This window comes from Seriola dumerili, unplaced genomic scaffold (genome assembly GCF_002260705.1).
Source record: "Seriola dumerili isolate Sdu_G_001 unplaced genomic scaffold, Sdu_1.0 BDQW01000321.1, whole genome shotgun sequence".
Lineage (NCBI taxonomy): Eukaryota > Metazoa > Chordata > Actinopteri > Carangiformes > Carangidae > Seriola > Seriola dumerili.
This window is the reverse complement of record NW_019174576.1, coordinates 1948422-1971111: the sequence shown is the minus strand read 5'-3', so window position 1 is coordinate 1971111 and position 22690 is coordinate 1948422. Positions and strand designations below refer to the sequence as shown.

The window sequence follows — 22690 nt, the reverse complement described above, 5'->3', positions numbered from 1 at the left end:
TCTATCCTTCTACCGCCTACACTTTTGCCCTGAATGTCAGAGGTTAACATAAATCCAACACACACCTACACCCCGCTTACACTTTAAAAACTACATATATAAAGCACTTTATATAACTAACACACGATGAAAAAGGATTTGAAGAAACCCTTTAAAAGATTCTGTGAAGTCAAAGAACAGGCATCTACCATCTACCTTGTCTCAACATAATAGTGTGCAAATAAACAAAATTCCATCATCCACCATTTAAAGTAAAAAGGAAATAATTTGCTAACTTAATCACTTTACCAGCAGACTATGGAAAAGACTGGTGAAATGGAAAAATGGTGACACCAGGCAGACAGAGTGAAGCATGACTGGCAACAGATGTGTGTGTGTGTGTGTGTGTGTGTGTGTGTGTGTGTGTGTGTGTGTGTGTGTGTGTGTGTGTGTGTGTGTGTGTGTGTGTGTTGTCTTCTGACCAAGCGTCTGCTGCCTAAACACAGCCCACAGAACAACACAGCGTGTGTAAGCACACGAATATTTACACTGAAAATCTACAGCTATAAATAGCTTTTCAGCCGGTTATGAGGCAGTGTGACAGAAGGAGACACTAAATGAATGAACAAAGCTAAATGTGAAGTGACAAACTGAGACCAAACTTCTGTGCTTGTCTGTGAAGTTTTATAGTGAGTGTGTGTGAGCATTACCTATAATGTGTTTGACACTCATCTCAACGCCTTCCTGGCTTGAACACGTACACAGGCGTACACGTAAATCCCTCCAGGAAAAGCAGTAATCCAATTAAATGGCAGTAATCTCATGGTATCCACGTCCAGTGAGGACAACACCGCAATATCAGTCTGTCAGAAACAGCTGCTTCTTCATCACTATCATGATTCTCCTCATCAACTCAAGACGGTTCCTGACATCCAGACCGACAAGCGTGAGCTTGTTGGGGTTTTTTTGTTTGCCCTCTCTTTGCTTCTCTAGTCACAAGAACACACAAACAGCTGGAGCGGAGCCCTGAACTGTGTGTGTTATAGTTGTTACGTGCATCTGTGGTCAGTTTTTCCAGCTCCAGCTGTAGTGAAACAGCTCTGCTGCGAGCAGCAAACAGCCTATCAGGGGAGAGAGGACAGGGTGTATGTGAAAAAGAAAGAGACGGGGCGGGGGAGGGGAGAGAGAGAACCACAGAGTGGGGCTGAGCTGCTGTTTGTGTTTGTGTGTTTGTGTGTGTGTGTGTGTGTGTGTGTGTGTGTGTGTGTGTGTGTGTGTGTGTGGTGGTGTGTGTGTGTGTGTGTGTGTGTGTGTATTCGTAGGTATGGATCCAGTCAAATGTGAACAGTCTGTGGAAGTGACTTTTATAAACCAGATGATGGACTGAAGTGCATCTCTACAGAGTTTTTCCCTAAAGAGTAACTTAACACCAAAGCCTCCTTTTCTTTGAGTCTCTAAGCTAACATTAAGATAGCAGTTCAAATGGCTCTGAATGCAACATTACTGACCCGTACAAACATTAAACCATCAGGTTACTCAGTTCTGAATTCTTGATGCCTATACGATGCCTATATGTGTCGGCATTGAAACGGCAAAGTACTTCTTTTTTTCTTTTTCTTTTTTTCTTTTCAGACAGAGATGAGGGGACAGTGGAGAAAAAAAAAAATCAGACAGAGCTGTGAAGAGGTCGCAGGCTCTCTGGGGTGGGGATGCAGTGCTGTGTGTCAAGGTGTATTCAGCTGCCACCTGCTGTTTAAATTCTGTGGAGAACAGATCGTGAGCTCTGGACTTGAACAGGTTTAAGGCCAAATCAAAGGTGTTTCCCTTACACACGGTGCACGGTGCTACAGTGCATCCTTCATATATTTGCTAAACCGTACAGCTCCTTGGGAACGGCCCTCAATATCAGAAAGACACAAATTATAGCTGCTATTGTTTCCCAACTAATATTACACTTTGACAACATCAGTTGTGAAAATGTGACGTCTTGAAAAATATAGAATCTCGTCAGACTTTCAGAAGAAGTTTCGGCAGTTAACTAAAGGAACACACTAAAAACTAAAGGAAGCACATGTTCCCGTCCACCTCCACCACCTCCACTCGTCTGCTGTGGCTTTTAATAGAACAGTACACAGTGATAGACTTAACTGTAAACACACGCCCACAATATACACGTGTACTCACGCCAACGCGCACACACACACACTAAGACCTGCTGGGCACAGACACAAAACTGCACATATATACAGACACACATGTGGACACACGCATTGTTTTCAATACAATGCTTATTGAGTCGTCAGACGTGTTTTGGGAACTGCTTCCTAAAAGAGCATAAACACTACTGTATTCCCAGGAAAGTATTGTGTGTGTGTGTGTGTGTGTGTGTGTGTGTGTGTGTGTGTGTTCAAGACTCTCTCCCACTGTACAAACGTTTTCAAAAATCAATTGATCAAAGGAAGTGAGAAAAGAGGTCATGTGCACATCACATCACACACACACACACACACACACACACACACACACACACACACACACACACACACACACACACACACACCTTTAAGAAACTCTGAGAACAGCAGATCTCTGTGATACCTGGAGTTATTTGATGTATCACACTTTTTGAACAGATACTTTAAATTACTGATTGTTCTTATATTTCCTTCTAGTTCAGTCTCTCAGTCTTTCAGGTGTTTGGTTTCCAAACTCAGTAAAAACAAATTGAGGTTTATAATATCAAGAAAAGCACATCCACCCAGTGCGTCAATATACGTCTCAAAGTCGTGATCAGTTCAGTTGCCTTCTGTCGATGCAGTCTGTGGACTGTACGTGGGAATAGATGAGTTTTATTTCTTAAAGGTCAAATTTCAGTTGCATTGTTAAGCTATTTTCACTTTAAGCCCTTCTCTGTAAGAATGATTTTTAAGTGCGAGAGTTATAAAAAGGCCCTTGTCTTTCTTCTCAGCAGACTTGCACTTAGAGTGAACATGTGACCGGTGCACCCGGAGCCTGCAGGTCCTGAACATCTCATGAGCTGCCCAGGCAGGGGGGCAACAGCAGCCCGGACCACAGAGACTGCACTCTCACAGCAGGTAAACACACACACACACACACACTCACGTATACACAGACAGACTGAAACTGTATCATTGTCATGATACTGTAAATCTCATGAATGTCTTTTCTTTAAATTCTGCCTAAAGTTAATATATCGTACAATACATTTATTTATTATATATTTAGTTTATCATTCAGTTTTAATCACGGTTGCGTCATAGTTCCTTCTGAGAACACAAACACACAGCTCTCTCTCCGGTTATATAAAGACCAGATGGCTCATAGTGACTGCCCCTGTACCCCATACTGCTGCAGTGCCCCCCCACAAGACCCCCTAGAAGAGCACAGTCATAAGCCTTCTCCAGACCTGCGAAACACATGTAGACTGGATGAGTAAACGTCCACAGCCCCTCCAGTAACCTTGCAAAAGTAAAGGGGTCGATTCATTGTTCCACACCCAAGGTCAGAATCCACACTGCTGCTCCTGGATCAGCACCTTGGCATGAGCTTTACCAGTGAGGCGGAGCAGTCTGCTACCCTGATACCTGGAGCACTCTCCTGCCTTCCCTCACCTCCTCTCTCCCTTTGCCCTTTTTCAATATGGGAACCACCACCCTGGTCTGCCGGACTACAGGTGCGACATTAAACAGGTGTGTCAACCAAGCACCTTCAGCATCTCAGGAGCTTTTTGACCACCTCAGCGATACGATGCCAGAGATATGAGTGAGGCTTCCCCTCAGTCTTTCATCTCTACCTCCTCCTCAGAGGACTGTTGACCAGGGTCAGTTCCTCAAAGTGCTTCTTCTACTGCCTGCCCACAAACCCAGTCAGAGTCAGCAGTTCTCCTCCCCTGCTGAGCACAGTTTGGACCGATCCCTGCTTTCACTTCCTGAGTCATCTGATGCCAGAACTTCCTTGATGCCAACCGTAAACAACTTCTCTGTAGCCTACACAAATTCCTCCGCAACCCGGGTGTTGATGTCTGTGAACGGTACCCTCCGGTGCCCATCTGCTGCTACAGGAGACCATCTGACCAACCATGCCCCGAAAAGCCTCCTCCTTCTTCATCTTGACGGCCTTCTCACCACTGGTCTCCACCAGCAGGCGCTCAGGTTGCCACAGCGACAGGCTCCTGCAGCCTTCCGGCCACATCTCTGAACAGCTGCCTCTACAGTGGAGGCTCTGAACATGGCCCATTCAGTTCATTAGGAGATCTGAACACTGAAGATCAGCCGTAAAATACTCTAAGAGGTTTAAAGATTCAGTCAACACTCCTGATGCTTATTTTGTAATCTTTAAGACTGAAATGAATAAGAATAAGTACTGCAAAATTAAATGTATTTATATTACATATACTATCCGTGTGACATCCTCCTTTCAATCTGTTGACCAGTAAGAGCTGTTTCTGTTGACTGACTCTCACATGTTCACAGATCTTACTGCCTGAAGGAGTACGGATGTGCAGAAACATGCTTGGCCTACTCTACATAAAAACCCTAAACCTCATCATCTCTCAGTGACAGAGTCATCACCATGAGTCACTATAGAGCTCTCTCTGTATTACCCTCTCTCCAGCTGAAGCTAAGCCTTTGTCCTGTGCCAGTGGATTTTAACTACTGTGCGTCTGGGTATGATAATTTATATATAATTGAAGACAAATGTAACTTTTATCTTTTATAATATAAGCAGATTCTCAAAAATGGGATGACTTTAATGAAGAAACTGCACCAGCAGAAGATAGACATTCTGCACACACACACACACACACACACACACACACACACTGCAGAGCTTGTGTTATTTTTGGGTGGTGTACAACCAAGGTCCAGGAGAAGGGGGGTTTCCTATTGGTTCTCAGGAAGAAGGCGTCAGTACAAGAACACAATCAGAGGATGTCTAATGACAGGATCTGCTGATAACAGGGCTCTTTCACACACACACGCTCATTCACATACACGCACACTCACACGCACACACACACACAAACAATTCCAATGAATATCGTTATCACCTCATGAAATATACACTGCTGATAAACGGGTATGGGCCTGACAGTGTCTTAACACCACACATGAAGGTTGAGTCACTACAGACACAAATGGATGTCATCATCCTTCTGTGGCATAAGAATGTGCGAACACCTGAAACATGTCATTCTCAGCAAATGTTACTCAAACAGGAGGAAACATTATCATAGTTTTTGGGGGACTATATTTAGTGGCGGATTAATCCATATTTGGTTTTCTGAGTCAAAATTAACTAGAATGTGTGTGTGTTCATGGTAATTAAGGAAAATGCCACCCAGTGCAAAGCTGTGGCTCTACGGCAGAGGGGAATAATGTACATCAGGCTTCAGATACACAGACTGTGCTTCGGTCAGTTTTTGGTCTTCTTCTGGATTTGTTGACAATTTGAAAAAAAACATTTTGCTGTGAATTCTATCTCTTAACTCAAATTTACTCTGAATCTTATGCATCTCCTGCAAAGGAGACATTTAACATTGGCACTTCCTGAATACGTGAAGTCTGAATAACTGACTAAAGTTCATCATAGTGTGGAGCTATATGGTTGTTGTTGTTTTTTTTTTTTAAATGACTGTGGGTCATATCCGCTCTTTCTCCTGCTAGAACAATGTCTTTATGTGACAGTGTTTTCATCTGATTGCTGATAACATATCCAGTTAACCGTTGAGAAATGATTACCTGAGAACCCCCTCTCCACCTATATCCCCCTGTAACTGCATTCACCTTATTAACAGCTGCTACCAGCTGTGGGGAGTTTTGGTGTCCCAGTGAGTTTAAATGAAGAACAGATTGCATGCTGCTCCTCCCAACTACACTTTTTTTTTTTATCTATCCCAACAAACTATGTGGAAAGACCCACTGTACAGTGCATCAAGAAAAGTGATACCTTGCATTAAATGGCTATGTTAATACTTTTGTCTTGTTGCTGTTTTTAGTTAGTAATATAAACCGCATTTAAAAACTCTGGAGTCTAAACATTATGTCTGAACATCATGGCCTGCAGCTGCTGCTAAATACAGCCTAAAGGAAAAAAAGAACAACTACAATCCTTTGGGGCTTTGACACTTCCATGCAGAAGCATATTGTTTTGTAAAAGTGAGAAATAAAATTCTTCCATTAAAGAAGAACATAAATAAGTCACATGCTCACACGCGCTCAGACACAGGGAAGGTGTCAGACTGATTTCATCTGGCTGTTACAGTCTTACAGCGTTTTTCTGACTGTTTTTTGAGCTCCTCTGAATGATATTCTGTGACACTGGTAAGTCTCTGCAGTTAAACAAATGATTTTGTCCCCGGTCCATTTCTGCAGTAAAGATAAAGAAAAATAAAGATTCCACTTAGTGAGATTTGATTTCCTCTGTAGCAGCAAAACTTACTGCTAACTTAAACTTACTTAATGTAGGCTGACAAAAACACAGGCTGACTAAGTCTAAAACACATATAAACAGTGGTTAGTTAAGGTTTGGTACGGTTTAGGCAGAAAAACAACTTGAATGAGATTAGGGAGGGGAAGACTGTGGTTTGGGTTTAAATAACTACTTTGATAAACCTGCAATAACTGATATTTTTGGCCCCTTGGGGGCGGCAAAAGCAAGTTGTGAACGTCACACTGACAGTGTATGTAGTGCATTTTCTGTTTTGTCCTAATGTGGAACACTGGTTTGCACTGGTGAAAATGGGACACCATTTCCAGATTCCTTTTAAAAGGGTAAGCATAAAAAGAGATACAGACCCTTAATACTACTTCTACAGTGTGGAGTCTGCACAAGTATTACGGCTCTGGGGGGGAATCTTCACCACTGCTGATATCAGACTAATAAAAGCAAAGTAAACAGCTCAGGACCAAAACAAACCTGACCTTGACTTTTGTTTTGGATGAGTTTGGATGTTTGTGTGTGTGTGCAGGATGTCGTGTCGTAGCTTAGGGAAAAACATAAACTGCTGCATTAGCACAACATGATTAAAGCACCAATTAATCTGCTTTTTCAGTTTATTTAAATTGCTTAAGCACATTTTCTGAATCACAGTCAAAAGTAAATGACTTCATCGACCAAAATGACATGTTGCATTTTCACTGCTTCAGCCAAGGCAATCAAATGTCTAAGGAGCTGTGCCGTTACAGTCTACTGATTTTTTGTTTTTGTTTGTTTTTTCTTTCCTTTTTTTAAATGAATTTCAACTGACAAACAGGGATCCAGCACTGAAGTCAAACTCCACTACAGCCACCTGGATGGCTTCAATTAAAACTCAGAACAAATGCCAACTTCAACAAAATGTCTGTTTCTAAACATTGGGCCAAATTTTCAATTTGACCAATACTAACACCAATACCCAAACTGGTTTATGGAAAACTACATTCCCATCAGCCTCAGCTGTACTTTGTGCTGAGTGTTAATTAACAAATATCAACACACTAAACTAAGATGGCCAGCATGGGAAACATTAAACCTGCTAAACGTCAGCATGTTAGCACAGCTATTATGAGCGTGGTAGCATGCTGACTGACTACATCGCACATGCACAAGCAGATCTGCCATCTTGGACAGCCACATATGGCACCACCGCACGACAAACCACACTGCCCGATTACCACTCCTGCACAGAAAATGAATCCATTTCTCATTTATTGTATGAATGTATTTTGCTCCGTTGATTTATCAAACAACAAAAATGACATCAACGTGACTCATGACAGACTCAAAATCTACCGACAATACTTTCAAACTTATCAGTCTTTTCAACACTTATCACATCCATAAGGCTGGACAGCTTCAGATCAGATTTAATATGCGATTGTTCTGTATTGAATAGCATTGAATTATAAACTAACAGCAAGAAAAGCCAACCTGTGCTGTGCTTGTTGATTAGGTTATGATAATTAATAATAATAATAATAATAATAATAATAATAATAATAATAATAATAATAATAATAATAATAATAATAATAATAATAATAATAATAATAATAATAATAATAATAATAATAATAATAATAATAATAATAATAATAATAATAATAATAATAATAATAATAATAATAATAATAATGATAATTTAAGTAAATTATCATCAAATCATATAATTCTTTGCAACCATAAATGTTTGCACCATATTAACTCAAACCTACACAGACACCGGAGCCCAACTGCAAGACAGGGCCCCAGAAGAAAGACTCAACTATGGCAACCTGTCTTTCCTTTGACCAATAACACAACTGTGACACTGTGTGACACTGTGCAAGGACATTTGTGATGCACTTGCAAGGTCTTGTATTAGGCTCTAGACTCTAAAACAATACACAAATGGACATGTTGAAGGGAAGCATGGAGTGAAGAGCAGAGGGACGGGTAGACATACTTCTTAGTGTGGCCATCTCAGTCTCCTGGCACACCCCCAGGAGGTGGTAGTAAGACTCCATTTCAGCAGTGGAGATCCGTATGGTGGAATAGGCTCGCCCATATTTACCACAGTTTGGACATTTAGACGGGAGGGTCTGGTATTGCAGCGTGCCTACAGCGTCCATCTCCAGTCACAAATCCACCTAATTTCATCTGGGATGAGAGCGTCTGTTTTCCAATCTACTGTATCTACCCATCAAGCCTGGCCCACCGGCCCTGCAGCAGAGGCAATGGTTCCTCGATGCTTCTGTCTGTCACACAAACAGTTTCATTCCCCTACGGCAAACGCTACTGCAGCTGTTCTCGCGCGTGTTCCCTGTAGAGCCAGCAAAGATGCCTCTAAGAGCCTCGCTTCTCTCAACCTGACTCTCCCTCCGTCGTAATCTCTGCATTAGAAAGTAAAGCCTATTACAGAACATTTGCATATGCCTGTCCCTGTGACTACCGCAAACACAGACAACTACAGCCTGCTGTGGGGGCGTGACTCCCCACTCAGGTGGGTCATTTCACCTGTCATCTCTATTCCTTTTGCTAAAAAAAGATGTTCATTTAAGTGACAGTGAAACTGGGTTACAGTAGTGCAGTCGGCGCTGACACACACTCAAGCCTTCTCAGCTTTTTCAAAACTCCTCACATTAAGCAACTGATGTGAAATCATACTTTTGTGAGGCGCTAACATGGAACATCATCTCTCAAACTAACAAAATCTCTCCATAGATTAAACTTCTGTCTCCATTTTTCATGAGAGGACAAAGCAAAGTTTTCAGGTATGCTAACTGGGCAAGAAGGACAATTGCAGGGGCCACAGCCCTAAATATCAACAATCAATATCAACAGACTCAAGAAGGCCCCTATATATTATAAGGTTTTGTTTGTCAATGTTTAATAGTGGTCCTAGATCACACTGTGAGACATCCACCGACAGCAAATTCAGAGCTTTGACGACCAAAGACCACAAACACTCACCAACATAGACGTAGAGCTGGTAGATACTGATACCACATTGGTATGTACTGTAAATGTACTGTTACAATTTTGTTATAAAGTTCTTCGCTGCATCTTAAAAAATAAGAGACGGTGCAGACAGAGGACGTAAGTTGCTGACATGTCTGTACCTGTACATTATACACACACACACACACACATATATATATATATATATATAAAAAGGAAAGGAATTCTCTCTTTAATTTTACCAATGCTCTTCTCTCTTTCATTCTGAAGGCATGCCCAGACAATGTATGTGTCAGTCCACACCACACACTTGACCTTTGTGTAGTTTTTCTAAGTAGCTTTAGTTAACCAAACTGGATTTCTCCCTACGGTGTAGTTCAACTTCTTCCGGTGTGAAGTAATCTGTAGCTTGCTTTCACTGTAGCTTCCCCAACACTGTGTAGCCGTCCCATCCCCGTTACTGACAATGCCAAAGTGGTACCAAGCAGGCAGGAGCACATTATGTCTCTACTTGTTCCTGGTGTTGTCCCTTCATCAGACGTTCACTAGTTTTACAAAACATGACTACCACACACATTACACACACACACACACACACACACAGGTAATTCTTTAAAATAGTCAATATGTTCATCACTTACACATCACCGATCCCATGTCGCTGCTGTTCTTGCTCTGAAGCAATCCACACAGACAGAAGGGGCTGAGCCGTGCAGCTAAACCAGCATCCAGTCCGACGTCCACAGCAACATAACACACATACACATAACACAAGACACTACAGTCCAGTCCTGAGGGCTCTCACCTCTCCCTCGGCGGCAGGACAAGCGCTCCTCTTTGATGTGTAAGAGAGCAAAAGAAATAAAGAGGGCGAGAGAGTGAGAGAGACAGGGGAATGTGAATGTGTGTGTGTTTTTTGTCAGAGCAGGGGTCTGAGCCTCTTCTGGCAGCCTTGTGACCAGCTGAGCGGCTCAGCTCTTACTACAGTTTAGAGAATTATTCTCAGCAACACTCCCATCGGGCAGCGGGGACCTCCCCCTGCATCCTTCCCCCTGTATTTTTACATGTGTCCCTTCATGTGTCTGCACTGGAAACAGCACATTTCCATGCTTTTAAATGGGACAGAATAATTTAATCATATGACTCACAACCCAGCGCTGCTCCTGGGGGCTTGGGTTTTCCCATTGTTTGAGGTTTGACCGCTGCTCTTTTAATGACATCATCTCATTGATACTTCTTCTGCAACAACAGAGAATTAGTGCGACCTCTTTATCTCCATGCCCGTGAGCATCCCTGTCATGAGCTGTTTAATCTGTGCTGTACAATGTTCATTCAAAACATAGATTTCCTTGATGCGTCTGTTTCACCGACACACTAACAATACACCCGTTAGGTGTGTCTTACCACTTCCACAGGTGGCTTGAAACTTGAATCTTAGGAGCATTTTCATCTGCATCTCACTGACAAGTCAGGTAAATACCAATCTGGAGCTAAATCATAAAGCTGTGGTCTCACAGTCCCAGGCTTCTTCCTTGAGGCTGATGTATGTATCTAACGTCTACATCCCTCCAAGCAACACCCCCCCTCTCAACTGTCCCCCTTCTTCCTTCCACCTCTTCCTCCTCCTCCTGTGTCTCCCAGTAGCCACTCTGAAAGGCCTGAGCTCCTGAAGTAAACATACGTCAGAGGCCTGCTTGTTGAAAATAGAACTTTTTCCTCAATAAATCACCTGTCTACAGGGCTTTGTTGTTGAAGTGCCATGTGTATTTACTGTATGAGCAGCCAAAGTGTAAAGGATGCACGCAAACACATACACACACACGCACACACACACATGCACGCACGGGTAATAAGATGTTCTCCGCCTGATCTAACCAGAAGTCACTGTCTCCAGTTAATCCTCTTACTATTGTATATGCAGGGGTAATTGTGAGGTCAGTCACAACATTAAAACCACCTCCCTAATGCTGTGCAGGTTCCCCTCACGCTCCCACAACAGCTCTGATTTGTCAAGACATGGACTCCACAAGAACTCTGAAGGTGTCCCACAAGACCTGCTGTTTTTGCAATGCTCCCAGTCATCTCGCCACCACACTTTGGCCCCTCGACAAAGTCGTTCAGGTCTGTACGGTTTCCCTTTGCTCCTGCTTGCAGCACATCAACTTCAAAAACCAATCATTCACCTGCTGACTAATATACATCCTCCCCTTTGATAGGTGCAGCTGTGACGAGGTAATCAGTGTTATTTACTTCACTTGTGAGTGGTTTTACCGATGTGGCTGATTGTTTGTATCCTCAGCTGTGCAACCGAAAATCCAGTTACACACAGAAACCAACAGACAGCTCACATAATGAATACCAAACACATTATATATCCAAAAATGGGGATTTGGTTTCTCAGTCAATAAGAGTCAAGACACAGCTGTTGTTCAGTCAGCATGTATTTTGGTTTTGGGTCACTGCACTCTCTACTGATCGTGTCACATCTCCTGATTGCAGGCTGCCTCGACAGCAATAGTAAAAGTGAAACTGATAGTGTGGTGAAGTGCCGATTGTCCGAGAACAGCGCCAGAGTCTTGAGCAGAAGAGAAGAGCAAGACAATGAATAGACTATATCAGTCGTATGTCTGTGCGTTAAAGACAGAACTCAAGTTGGGAACTCATGGCATAAAGCATGAAGCTATAGGCTAACATTATGTACTTTATCATTATAGCATTATGTATATTTCGACACGTTAGTCAATGTTTTGTGTTGCACATATTAATCAGTGAGAGGTGCTGGTTGGTATATTTTTTGACATGCAGAGGCTAGTTATTTCCCCCTGCTTCCAGTCTTTATGTTAAGCTAGGCTGACCATGTCCTGATATCTGTGATTTAGCTTTACATTTCCACCACTTATCTCAGGTGTAAACAACCTCAAAGAATCAGAACGGCACAGATCTGATCCGCACCACATACTGCAGGAGTTGGAGGATTTGATTTTGTTGTTGCCTTAACTTCATTGTTCTATGTTCATTCATGTCTGGATGAAAAATTATGTAAATTAATACCAACAGACCAGAATCTCTCTCTAAAATCAGTTGGATATAATTTAATATGAAACTATTCTGCTTACATTTTACTATAATCCTCATTCTTGACTGAAATGTTCACAGCGTTTTGGTCAACTAATCCTCTGCTGACCGAAACAAATGTTTTCATTGACTAAAATCTGACTGAGAATAAAAAGGATAACATCGACTATATATGACTAATACTGACATGGACTTTTTATCACAGGACTAACAAAGTCTGACGGGGCAAGAAACACAAGCAGTCACCGCTGTATTTGGTAAAACTGAAAGGAGGTGAACCCGAGAGGTTGGTAATAGTCCCTTTTTACACGTTCACAACAGATAAACCTTAAGTGGGTGTCGGCTACTTACTGTGAAAACTATGAAAATAAGACAATAAGTTTTATTAAACCAGAAGTATCCTTTAGGAGACTCAGCACAGCACAAAATACTCTTATGTCCAAGTCATGTTCTAGGGTGATGCTTTTTAAATCCATCAGCAAGAGAGACACAAGAGACTGAAGGGTGGAGGGAGAGAAACAGGGTGGAGCTTTTTCATACTTCTAGTTATTACATATCCCGAGTTTAACCCTTTAAAAGAATGAAGCGTCACATTACTTAACAGCAGTGGAGATGGTTGGGGTGGATGACTGTCACACAAGAGACCAGGGTTCACATCCCGCCTCCTGTCCCGTGGTTTAGGTAACAAAAGCACTTTGGTTAAGGAAAGGGGAAGGTCGTTTTTTTGGTTTTGGTTTTGGTTTTGGTGTCAGAAATCACTTTTTCTAGCCACACAGTCTTTCCCTAACTTTAACCAAGTGCTGTGAGAGTCTAGACATAACAATAAAACAGTTAGCAATGCTGCACTCACTACACATGGATATTGTACTGATATTAAAGCCAACACTATAACGCTGAACGACACATGGTGCGCTCCGACAAGTTCATTCTTGACTCCGGGGGGCTCCAGCCCAATTTAACCACTGCTCGCCATCTCCCTGATGATACGGAGGGTGTTAATCAAGCTATACGATATACGCCATTAGAATAAAATGCTGTCTATGGGTAAAACCTATTTCTGCATTAGCACAATAATTCTGCACTGGAGTTTAAACTGTTCCAGGCAGAAGAAATCAGTTTGTATATTAAATTCTGCATCTTTCAATATCATCCTCTCTTGTTTGATTGGTGCAGATTAGCTCCTTTACTGCTCTGAATTGAGAGACTTGCTTGGCATGACAAGTACAAGTAAAATGCAAAATGAAAATTCAATCAATATCATCGTGTGGAATCCGCAGTGGAGTATTTTGAATACATGAACAGATTTTTTATTCAGCAAACTATAACAGCAGCGAGGATGTGATTCAAACAGGTCAGTCACAGCTTTTGAAACAGTCACAGTTTTGGCACAAAAACTACTTTGTGAGGAAAAAGATTAAGGTTTGGGTTAAAGTATGTACTTACTTAAGATTAGCTGACCTTCGTCATCGTGGTTAGAATAATAGACACATAGTTTAGGTTGTGAAATGATAGTGGTTGAAACAAACAACGATGACTGTTAGTTTCAAATGGGAAATGAACAGCCGCCTCCTGAGTCAAAGTCCTGTGTTTTTTGACCCATCTCATCTTTTTCACTGTCCATGTCCATGAGTGTGTTCTGCCCTTAACAACAGCTTGCTTCCCTCAGTCAAGTGCGCTAAGGTGATCGACAGCTCACCTGACCTTGGCTCAACCTGTGCGGTGAGAAAACTAGGCCACACTGTGAAATCAAAGTTCACTTGTGGATCAATTCTATTGTTCAGCTGTGTTGTTGTGAACAGGACTGGTCAGCTGGCCTCAGTCCAGCTGACAGAAAGAAAGACAAAGGATATGGTAACCCACCCCTCTCCTCCACCACCACCACCCCCGTATCAGAGACAGGAAGAGGAAGCAGAGAGAATGCACCTCTGACGTCATGACAACAACATGGGGGCTTGTAGAGGGGGCCTCTGGGTAATACCACAAATCCGGAGCAGCTATCAGAGGGTAGCACTTGAGATTACAGTAGATGTTAACGGTGAGAAAATCTGTCTTTAAAAATCTAAATCTCAATATGTTGTTTCCTATACAAGGCCAATATTCTGTAGTCACTTCTGAGAGCTTCCATGATGACACACTGTGTCATGGAAGGTAAACATCTAGCAAATAAAGTATTTTCAGTTGTTTGAAAATGTAATTGTTAAAGGAGTAGTTTAACATTTTTGAGAAGTATATTTATTTGCCTTATTTCCGAGGATGACAACAGAAAATGGAACATGGAGCTGGGGTCAGGATGTGGTTATCTTGGACTAGAAGAGGGGGAAACTGCTAGCTAGCATGTCCAACATTTAAAAGTGTGCCATGTCTATTTAAGCCTTGCTCAGATGTAAGCCTAAACATGACAATTTGTGCTTTCCATAGGAGTTACACTTTGGTTGGTGGTGTCTCTGAACTGTTTCTGATATTCCCTGAGCACATTCATGGTCCTAAAATATCATCACATGGTTGCACATCTGCTGCTGTTGTTAAAGTCAAAAATTTCCTTCATCATGATGTAACTGGTGAAGCTGGAAGTGTGCAGTAAGGAAACCATTTGAATAAAAATGAAACCAGCTGTGGCCTCTGATCTTCCCATTTGTCACCTCTCTGTGTTCAGGGACTCAAGTTATTCACCTTCCTTTGTTCCAGGCCACAAAATCTTCACTTCTGAGTGACGGAGACTGTGAACATGTGGTCAGTTTTTAGCACTTCAGTGTCCTTCATCTCTTTTGTGTCATATGTTTCTTCCCATCAACGATAAAAACTGGGCATCTAGCCTTAGCAACTGTATCATCACAACTGGAGCTCTTCAGGTCTGTGACAGGACAGCACTCATTATCCAGGAAGGCTTCAGCTGAAGGATACAGGTTTAAAAAAAATTACGATGGCTACGATTATGTAACATGAAAAGAGTGTTTTGTGAATCCATATCTGTACTGAAAGGTTATTTTAAAAAGAGAAAGAAGCTCCTCTGAAAGCCAAATGAGAAGATCAATATTTTATTTAAAGACATTAGGAAACTAAAAGCTGTCTTAGTTTCAATCTTATAAAACTGTTGGCGCATAAGCAGCACTCAAACAGCTGTAGTGGTATTTTCCTCAACTTAAAATTGTCTTCACTCGTACAGGTAGGATACAGGAGGTTTATTCTAATGACGCATGCAGTGCAGAGCAAGTTTTTAACAGGTAGGGATGGCCACACTGTCTGTGTGCCCAAAACCCCCAGACATTAACGTTATTGTTCTTGCAATTAAACTATTCAGGAGCAATTACTGTTTGGAGCTATTTCTTGGTAAAGTGACTACACATAGTATTTCAATACTGCCAGTCATCATAGTGGGTTTGCCAATTGGTTGTATTGGTGACAATAAATCATACGTTAGTAAAAACCATTTTCACATGTTCAAAATGAGCTTCAATTTCCACAACCAACCAACAAAACCACGAGTTAGCATGCTACCTCTCTCCGTCTGCTTCACACAGATGTTAAATATGTTCTCCATTGCAACGATCCTGCGGTTAATTACTTCACAAAGTAATTGAACTATTTTACGATTTTAACGATTTTACTCCAGTCATTTCATCCACACTCAGTTGTGGCTGTCATGCTAATCCTCTTAGCCCCTTTGCCAACAGATGACCGAAACACTCCACAGCTACCATTCCTGTATTTAGTTGTGCATTATTTCATTCAGCCCATCCATCTGTACAGCAAATACTACAAAATACTACAGCAATCAATGATCAAATTATTTAAAGTGAATATTAATGGATTTGACTTGCATTTCAAACTAATGTGTAAATTGAAAGGGAAAGAAGGCATGAGAATCTACTTAATTTGTTAATTAAGGGTGTATTAAATTAGGTGTTTTCAAGACCTGTTTTGACCCATTGAAATTAAGGGGATTTTTTTATGTTTTCAGAGGTACTTTCAGCAATAATTAAGAGCATTTTGAGTAATTGTTTTTTTCACAACATAACTGCTGACTGTGTAATACAGTGTTGTTGTTACTAAAAGGATTTCTCACAAAATCATATATGAAGTTTTTATGATACAACACAGTATGGCCCAAAAGGTTAAGTATCAGTATCAATCAGCAGTCCTCCTCCACTTTCTATCACTCTACAATATATCAATTGCCAGGAATCCAACGCCACCTTTCTACTCTCATTTGCTCAGAGCAACAAAACATGGCAACATTCAACATCATCCATTCCTTCAAAGCTGACCGTTTCACTAGAAGCAAATGTCACTCACAGGGTCCCGTTAACCACCAGCTTAGGAGGGGCTCTCAAACTGAGCAGGGCGAGGGGGGGGGGGGGGGGGATTCAGTTCAGTGGAGCTTTGAATTGAATAACAATGTGACTGACTATCTGAGCAGCAAGCTCTTATCTGCAGACCTCAGTACGACTCATCCTGACACCCCGCTTCAGTGGGACATGAGTAGCCATTTTAGATCGAGCGTCCGTAAAGCAGCATGATCCACATTCATGAATAATGTAGGAGGGGAACACAGGCGTTATGGAAAATTACACATCGCGGTGCTGCTGTGACATCATCGGCCACCAATGGGGGATTTTGCTGTGTGATAGATAATTGATAATGTTTGTGAATGTGAGGATGTGTGTAAGGTGGTGGAATGATGCGGTCATAATCCTCCAGACCACACCACCCCACCTAGGAAGCTAAGAATTGTTTGAATACACACACCAAAAACTTTTAACATTTTAATATTTCAGCATTATATTTACATTTTCGCTAAATGCTATTTCCATGTTGATGCCTGCCGTCACATATATATATATATATGTATATATGTATATATATATATAAATATATGTGTAAAACATTAAAAATCTCAAGCTTCATGTTAGTGATCAGATTTATGCAAATGTGCATTCAGATTGTGTTACAAGATTTTTGAATGTGTCCACAAATCTATAAATAATTATAATTTATGAATATGTACATGAATCTGAATGCATACACTAATCTCTATATATGCGTAAAGGAATCTGAAAATATGTTCAGTTTGTGAAATCACCATTTACAACCATGTACACCATGAAGAGGAAGCTCCATTTCCAACAATGTTAGCGCCTTGCTGAACAGTAGCAAGTCAAGTCAAACAACAATGTAACGACAGTAGAACAATACAAAACAACAGTAAAAACAATCATTTAAGGGGAGTTATGGTACATGGTAGGCTACATACTATTTCCCAACAAGTTAGCTAGTTACTAGTAAGTGTACTAAATGCTAACCACGTCTTTGCTAAAATGTTGAAAATCTGTCTATTCAAACTGCTCTTTTAATAAAGTACTACAGTAGCTGTAAATCAATTTATAAAATTCCACAAGCCACAATCAAAACAAGGGTAGTTGACTGAAACTGACAGGAAGTGATTATTAGATAAATACGGTGGTTATAATAGCAGCATCAGATGACTCCGTGATGTGACAGTCATACGACCTCGACAGTCATTTAACACACAGCGAGGAGAGCTGAGGTCAGTTGAGATGCATTATGTCCCATCATTTGATCTTGTTTCTCCCGCTCTGTTTGGTCTACATGACACTAATGAAGGGCCAATATGACTATCAGACAATAGGCTGTCTTCAAAAGGACTGGACAAAGAACGTAGAGAGAAAAGGATGACATTGCTTTAAAATTGTAGGATGATCCTTTGTATCGTTTTATTTATATTCTGAAAGGATGCAAGTGTATGGTCGTCTACAAAGTCACATGAAAGGCATGCATATATAGTGTGCGGTCCATCTAATGTAGTGATATAGCCTCTGCCGAAGCTGTGGTCCTGCAAACAGCTGCGTGGTTCAAACAGGAACAAGTGAGCTCCCTGCTGGTCAACGAGCAACACTGTGTTGTTGGGAAGGAAAGAAAACTAGAAACAGGGGTAAATAAGTAGAGTAACAGCACATAAGCTATACTGTCCAACACTGTCAATATGTTGCTTGCCTTTTGCTTTCTAAAACGACACATACAAGGGTTTTCTGATGTGACGCTCCTGTCAGTAGGATGGCATCGTTTGTCTGTGCTTCCCAAATCCATAAAAAAACACACAAATTATATCATAGAATAACTGTTATATAATACTAAAAATGTAAACATACAGTTTCATGACAACTCTAACTACATATAGTCTTAATGAATGTGCCACAGTGTGTTTCATTTCTTATGTGACAGTTAAAAGCTCCTGAATCTTGAATATAGTTCATGTGATCATATCATATGATCTTCCAGCCCCGTCTCCTAGAATTCACCGTTATATAAAAGTAAACAGCAATAGTAAATATGTTTCATAGGAAATGTCGGAATCCAATAAATCAAACGGGGGTCCCTTGGTTAGTAGAAGCTAGCACAGTTTCCATGGTAATTGTCTGTACAATACCCCCAACCCCCGCCAACCTCCCACCCACCCACCAACCACCGAATGGCTGCAATGCAATACAGGAAGTGCAGTCATGGAGGATGCTGTGCGATAGTCTCCAGCGTGGCACATTAACCTACTTCCCGCACCAGCCGGGAAACAACCCGGACACAGAACAGGAGAGGAGGAGGAGGAGGAAAAAGGATGGAAGGAGGAAAGGAAAGGAAAAAGATAAGTGAGGGAAGAGAGGTGATGGGGAGGCAGAAAGAGAGGGAAGAAGGGATGGAAAAGGATGGGTGGGAGGGAATGAGGAATGGTGGGGATGCAGGGGGGATGGAAAGCAAGGAACCACAAGGGAGGGAAGTGACTAGGAAAAAAAAAAAGCAAAGGAGAGATGGCAGGATAAGGCAAACAAGGACGGTAGAGAAAAGGTGAAAGGACATAAAATAAAATTGAAGTGGCTAATAGCAATAGATTTTTAAATCCATTAAATATTAACCTTTTAAATAAAAAAAGAGTGTAAATAGGATTTCTGGTTATTCACTAACATGAATATTTACACATAATTACTAAAATTACTAAGCCCTAATCACACTAAAGGTACTACAGGATGTTTGCTGCAAACACAGAAAATCAGATACTGCAATCTGCAAATACTCACTCAGATGAATCAAACATCCACACAAGCAAATCTAATTAACAATTAATATATGCTGCAGAATAGAGAACTGATGATAGTTTGATACAGTAAAGCGCTGATAAGCAACATTAATCAAACTCAAAGACTCCCTTGTTGTATACTGATGACATTATTTCCCCTCTGCCCATGTGCAAAGCATCCCTCTGCATCTCTCCTCACTCAGCGGTCCCGATGAGAGGATGGCGATTCCCCGCCTCTCTTTCAAGCTACTCTGCCTCTCTTCATATTTACAACCAGCTCAAGGATTTCCAGAAGAAAAAAAAACAACTGCAACCTTGAACGACATCTTCCTCCATACGCTTCAGCTAACGACAGGGGGATAGTTCCACCAGAGAAGAGGCTTCTCCTCTACGTTTTACAATTTCCCACAGTGGAAGGACCTTGAAAACAAAAAGCTCCTCTAGGTCTAACCATCTGAAAGTGTGACGATGAAGGGAAAAAGGGGAGAAATGTAACGACTTACCAACATGAGTGATGACACACTGCACCCTCTGTAGAAGCTCCTGGACCGACATCTCGTCTTCTCTCAGCCAGCACAGCATCTCAGGGTGTGGGTTGCATCCACTCTCCTCTCCTTCTCTCTCTCCGCTGCCACGCCTCCTCCAGTCACCCTTCCTTCCTCGACAATCTCCCTGCTATCGCTCCCTGATCCAATGTTGTCCCCCCAAGTTTTCTTCTTTGCTCTGCTGCTTCTAGTTTATAGTTCTTTTTTTTTCTTCTTCTTCTTTTTTTTTTTTTTTTTTAATTTTCTTCCATCGAGCCTCTCCTCTGCTTCATCACAGCTCCTCCAAATCCAAACAGTCACAAATCCTGTGGATGGTGATGCTACTCCCAGCCATTCAGCAAAATAGTCAGCCTGGGAATAAAATAATCAGCTTGTTAACCAGGCAGTCAGAGAATAAAACAGCAAGTAGCTCGGCCAGCCAGCCAGGGAGTATAAGATAAACAATCAGCCAGTGTTTAGTGATCAAAATAGCAAGTCAATTTATGAGCCAGTCGAGCAGTAAATAAACACCAGTCAGTCAGTCATTCAGTCAGTCAGTTATTGGACAAAAGAGACAGTTTGTCAGCCTGTCAGTGAGCAAACTACGCAGTTACTGAAAAACAGTCAGAAAAATCATTAAAGAAAAGAGCCAGTTTGTCAAGAAATGTGTAAGGCACAGCCCAAAACAGACACACAGTAATAAGGTTTTTAAAACTAGTCAGCAAAATATCAGCCACTCAAACAATTATTCAGACCTTTTCATGATGCTGGCACACCTATTCTCCAAGTCAAAAACACAATAATCCACAAAGCAAAAAAAGATGTTTAAGACATGGCAAACCTAGAAAAAGCAAAGGATGCTCCTGTATGTATGTATATATATAAATATATATATATTGTCAGTCACTCCCCTTACAGGAAGACTCTCCAGGCTCTGGGTAGGAAAGCACTGTTGTTTCTGCTTTGATGATGCTGTGTTTGCTATAATAAAGAAGATGAGTCACGAAGAGGGAAAACGAATCAGAGGGCTGCTATACCTGCAGGGCGGAGAGAGACACACAGAAACAGAGGGGAGGGTGGATGGATGGGGTGGGGGCAGGTTCTAGAGAGAAATCCTGGTGCCTGGAGCTGGGCTGTGGATGGATCGGAGCCACTGAAACAGACTGATCATCAAACTGAAATATTTAAGGATTTTATTGGATTTAAGGCAGGGGAGATAACACGTAAATTCATTTTTAAATTAACAGTGTCGTTTTTTGAGTCACTTAAAAGACAATATCATTGTTAAGCATCTCTGATTTCACCACCAACAAAACAAATGAATAGCCTCCACTCATCATTTGTCATTAATGCTTTGGCCGCCTGGATTCATTCATGCTACCAGAGAACTCAGCTGATCCCGCTCCCCATTTTGATTAAAGCAGTGATGCCTGGGCGGAGCATTAGCATCTCTCCTCGAGTCTAAGGCTCCTGGGACCGTGGAGACTGCTGGGAGACAACCATTAGCCTGAGACATCTGTGCACGGCCTAACCCTGCCACTTACTGCGCTCTGCCAACCAATTAGAGGCCCGACTGAAGGCTTTCAGACAATAGAAACATGCAGCATCGATGACACAGCAGCTGCCAGACAAAGCGCACCATAATCCTGAACAATGTGTAATGTGTGCAGCCCACTGTCCATATGCAACATTGTTGATTTAGTTGAAGTCATTTTGTTTGTTGTAAATACCAAATTTATAAATAACTGGCAAAAAAAACATGCCAATTATCGCAGTCCTAATATTGTGCAATAATAAAGTAGAGTAATGTAAGACGAGCATGAGTCGGTTCAGTTACAACCCTGTAGCCTACAAACCTGGATACTCCACTACACTCAGCTGCTGCTGCTGCCGCTGCTGATACCAGCTCTCGTACAGACTCACTGCACTCGACACTTTCCGTACACGCTGAGCTGCACTACGTAAGCCGAGGAAACGCTTGGGGGTTTATGGGCTCAGTCAAACATTGCAGACTCAGTGCTTGTAAATCTGTGGATGTTGCTCCTGACTCCTGCTGCCGGCGGTCTGATTAAGTTACACAACTTTTAGTTTTATGATTATTGTTTTGCCTCGGGTTCGTCCAAATAGGAAATTTTAATAAAAACGACACTGCAATGCCCGGGAGCGACAGCTCCTCTTTTTCAGGCCAAGTTCTCAATTTAGCCTATTTCTAACCACAGGCGGAAAGTTTGTTTCAAAACTGTAAAATGAAAATCCACAAGCGTAGAACTGAGATCTACAAATGCTTTTTCGCTTCACAAATAGAAAATTGATTCACAAATGTCTGTTTGAAAGTTGTAAATGTAAGGAAGATACAAATACTTTTCATTTATTTGTAAATCGATTGAATTTATTCACAGATATTTTTTATTTGTGGAATTTGTTTGTGTATTTGCATATCTGTTTTATATTTGCAAGATATTTTTGTGAATTTGCTAATTAATTTTTTGTACTTATAGAAGGTGTTTTATATTTAGAGATTACACATTTACGCACGGATTGTCGATCAGTTCACAGAAATAATACTGAAACAAATCTACCTCCGTAG

At 41.4% G+C, this 22690-nt stretch overlaps 1 protein-coding gene across 2 annotated transcripts in view; it reads right to left on the bottom strand.

Moving 5' to 3' along the window:
- LOC111231895 (guanine nucleotide exchange factor DBS-like) overlaps positions 1–20275 on the bottom strand; it is a 110709-nt gene extending 90434 nt beyond the window's left edge. Inside the window, exon 1 of one of the 2 annotated variants that reach the window (XM_022759161.1) lies at positions 20083–20275. In XM_022759161.1, the coding sequence (XP_022614882.1) occupies positions 20083–20161 (79 nt within the window). In that variant the 5' untranslated portion in view covers positions 20162–20275. Of the gene's footprint in view, positions 1–689; positions 712–20082 lie in introns of those variants that run through there. The other variant, XM_022759162.1, reaches the window with a different exon arrangement.
- Positions 20276–22690: the final 2415 nt, after the last annotated feature.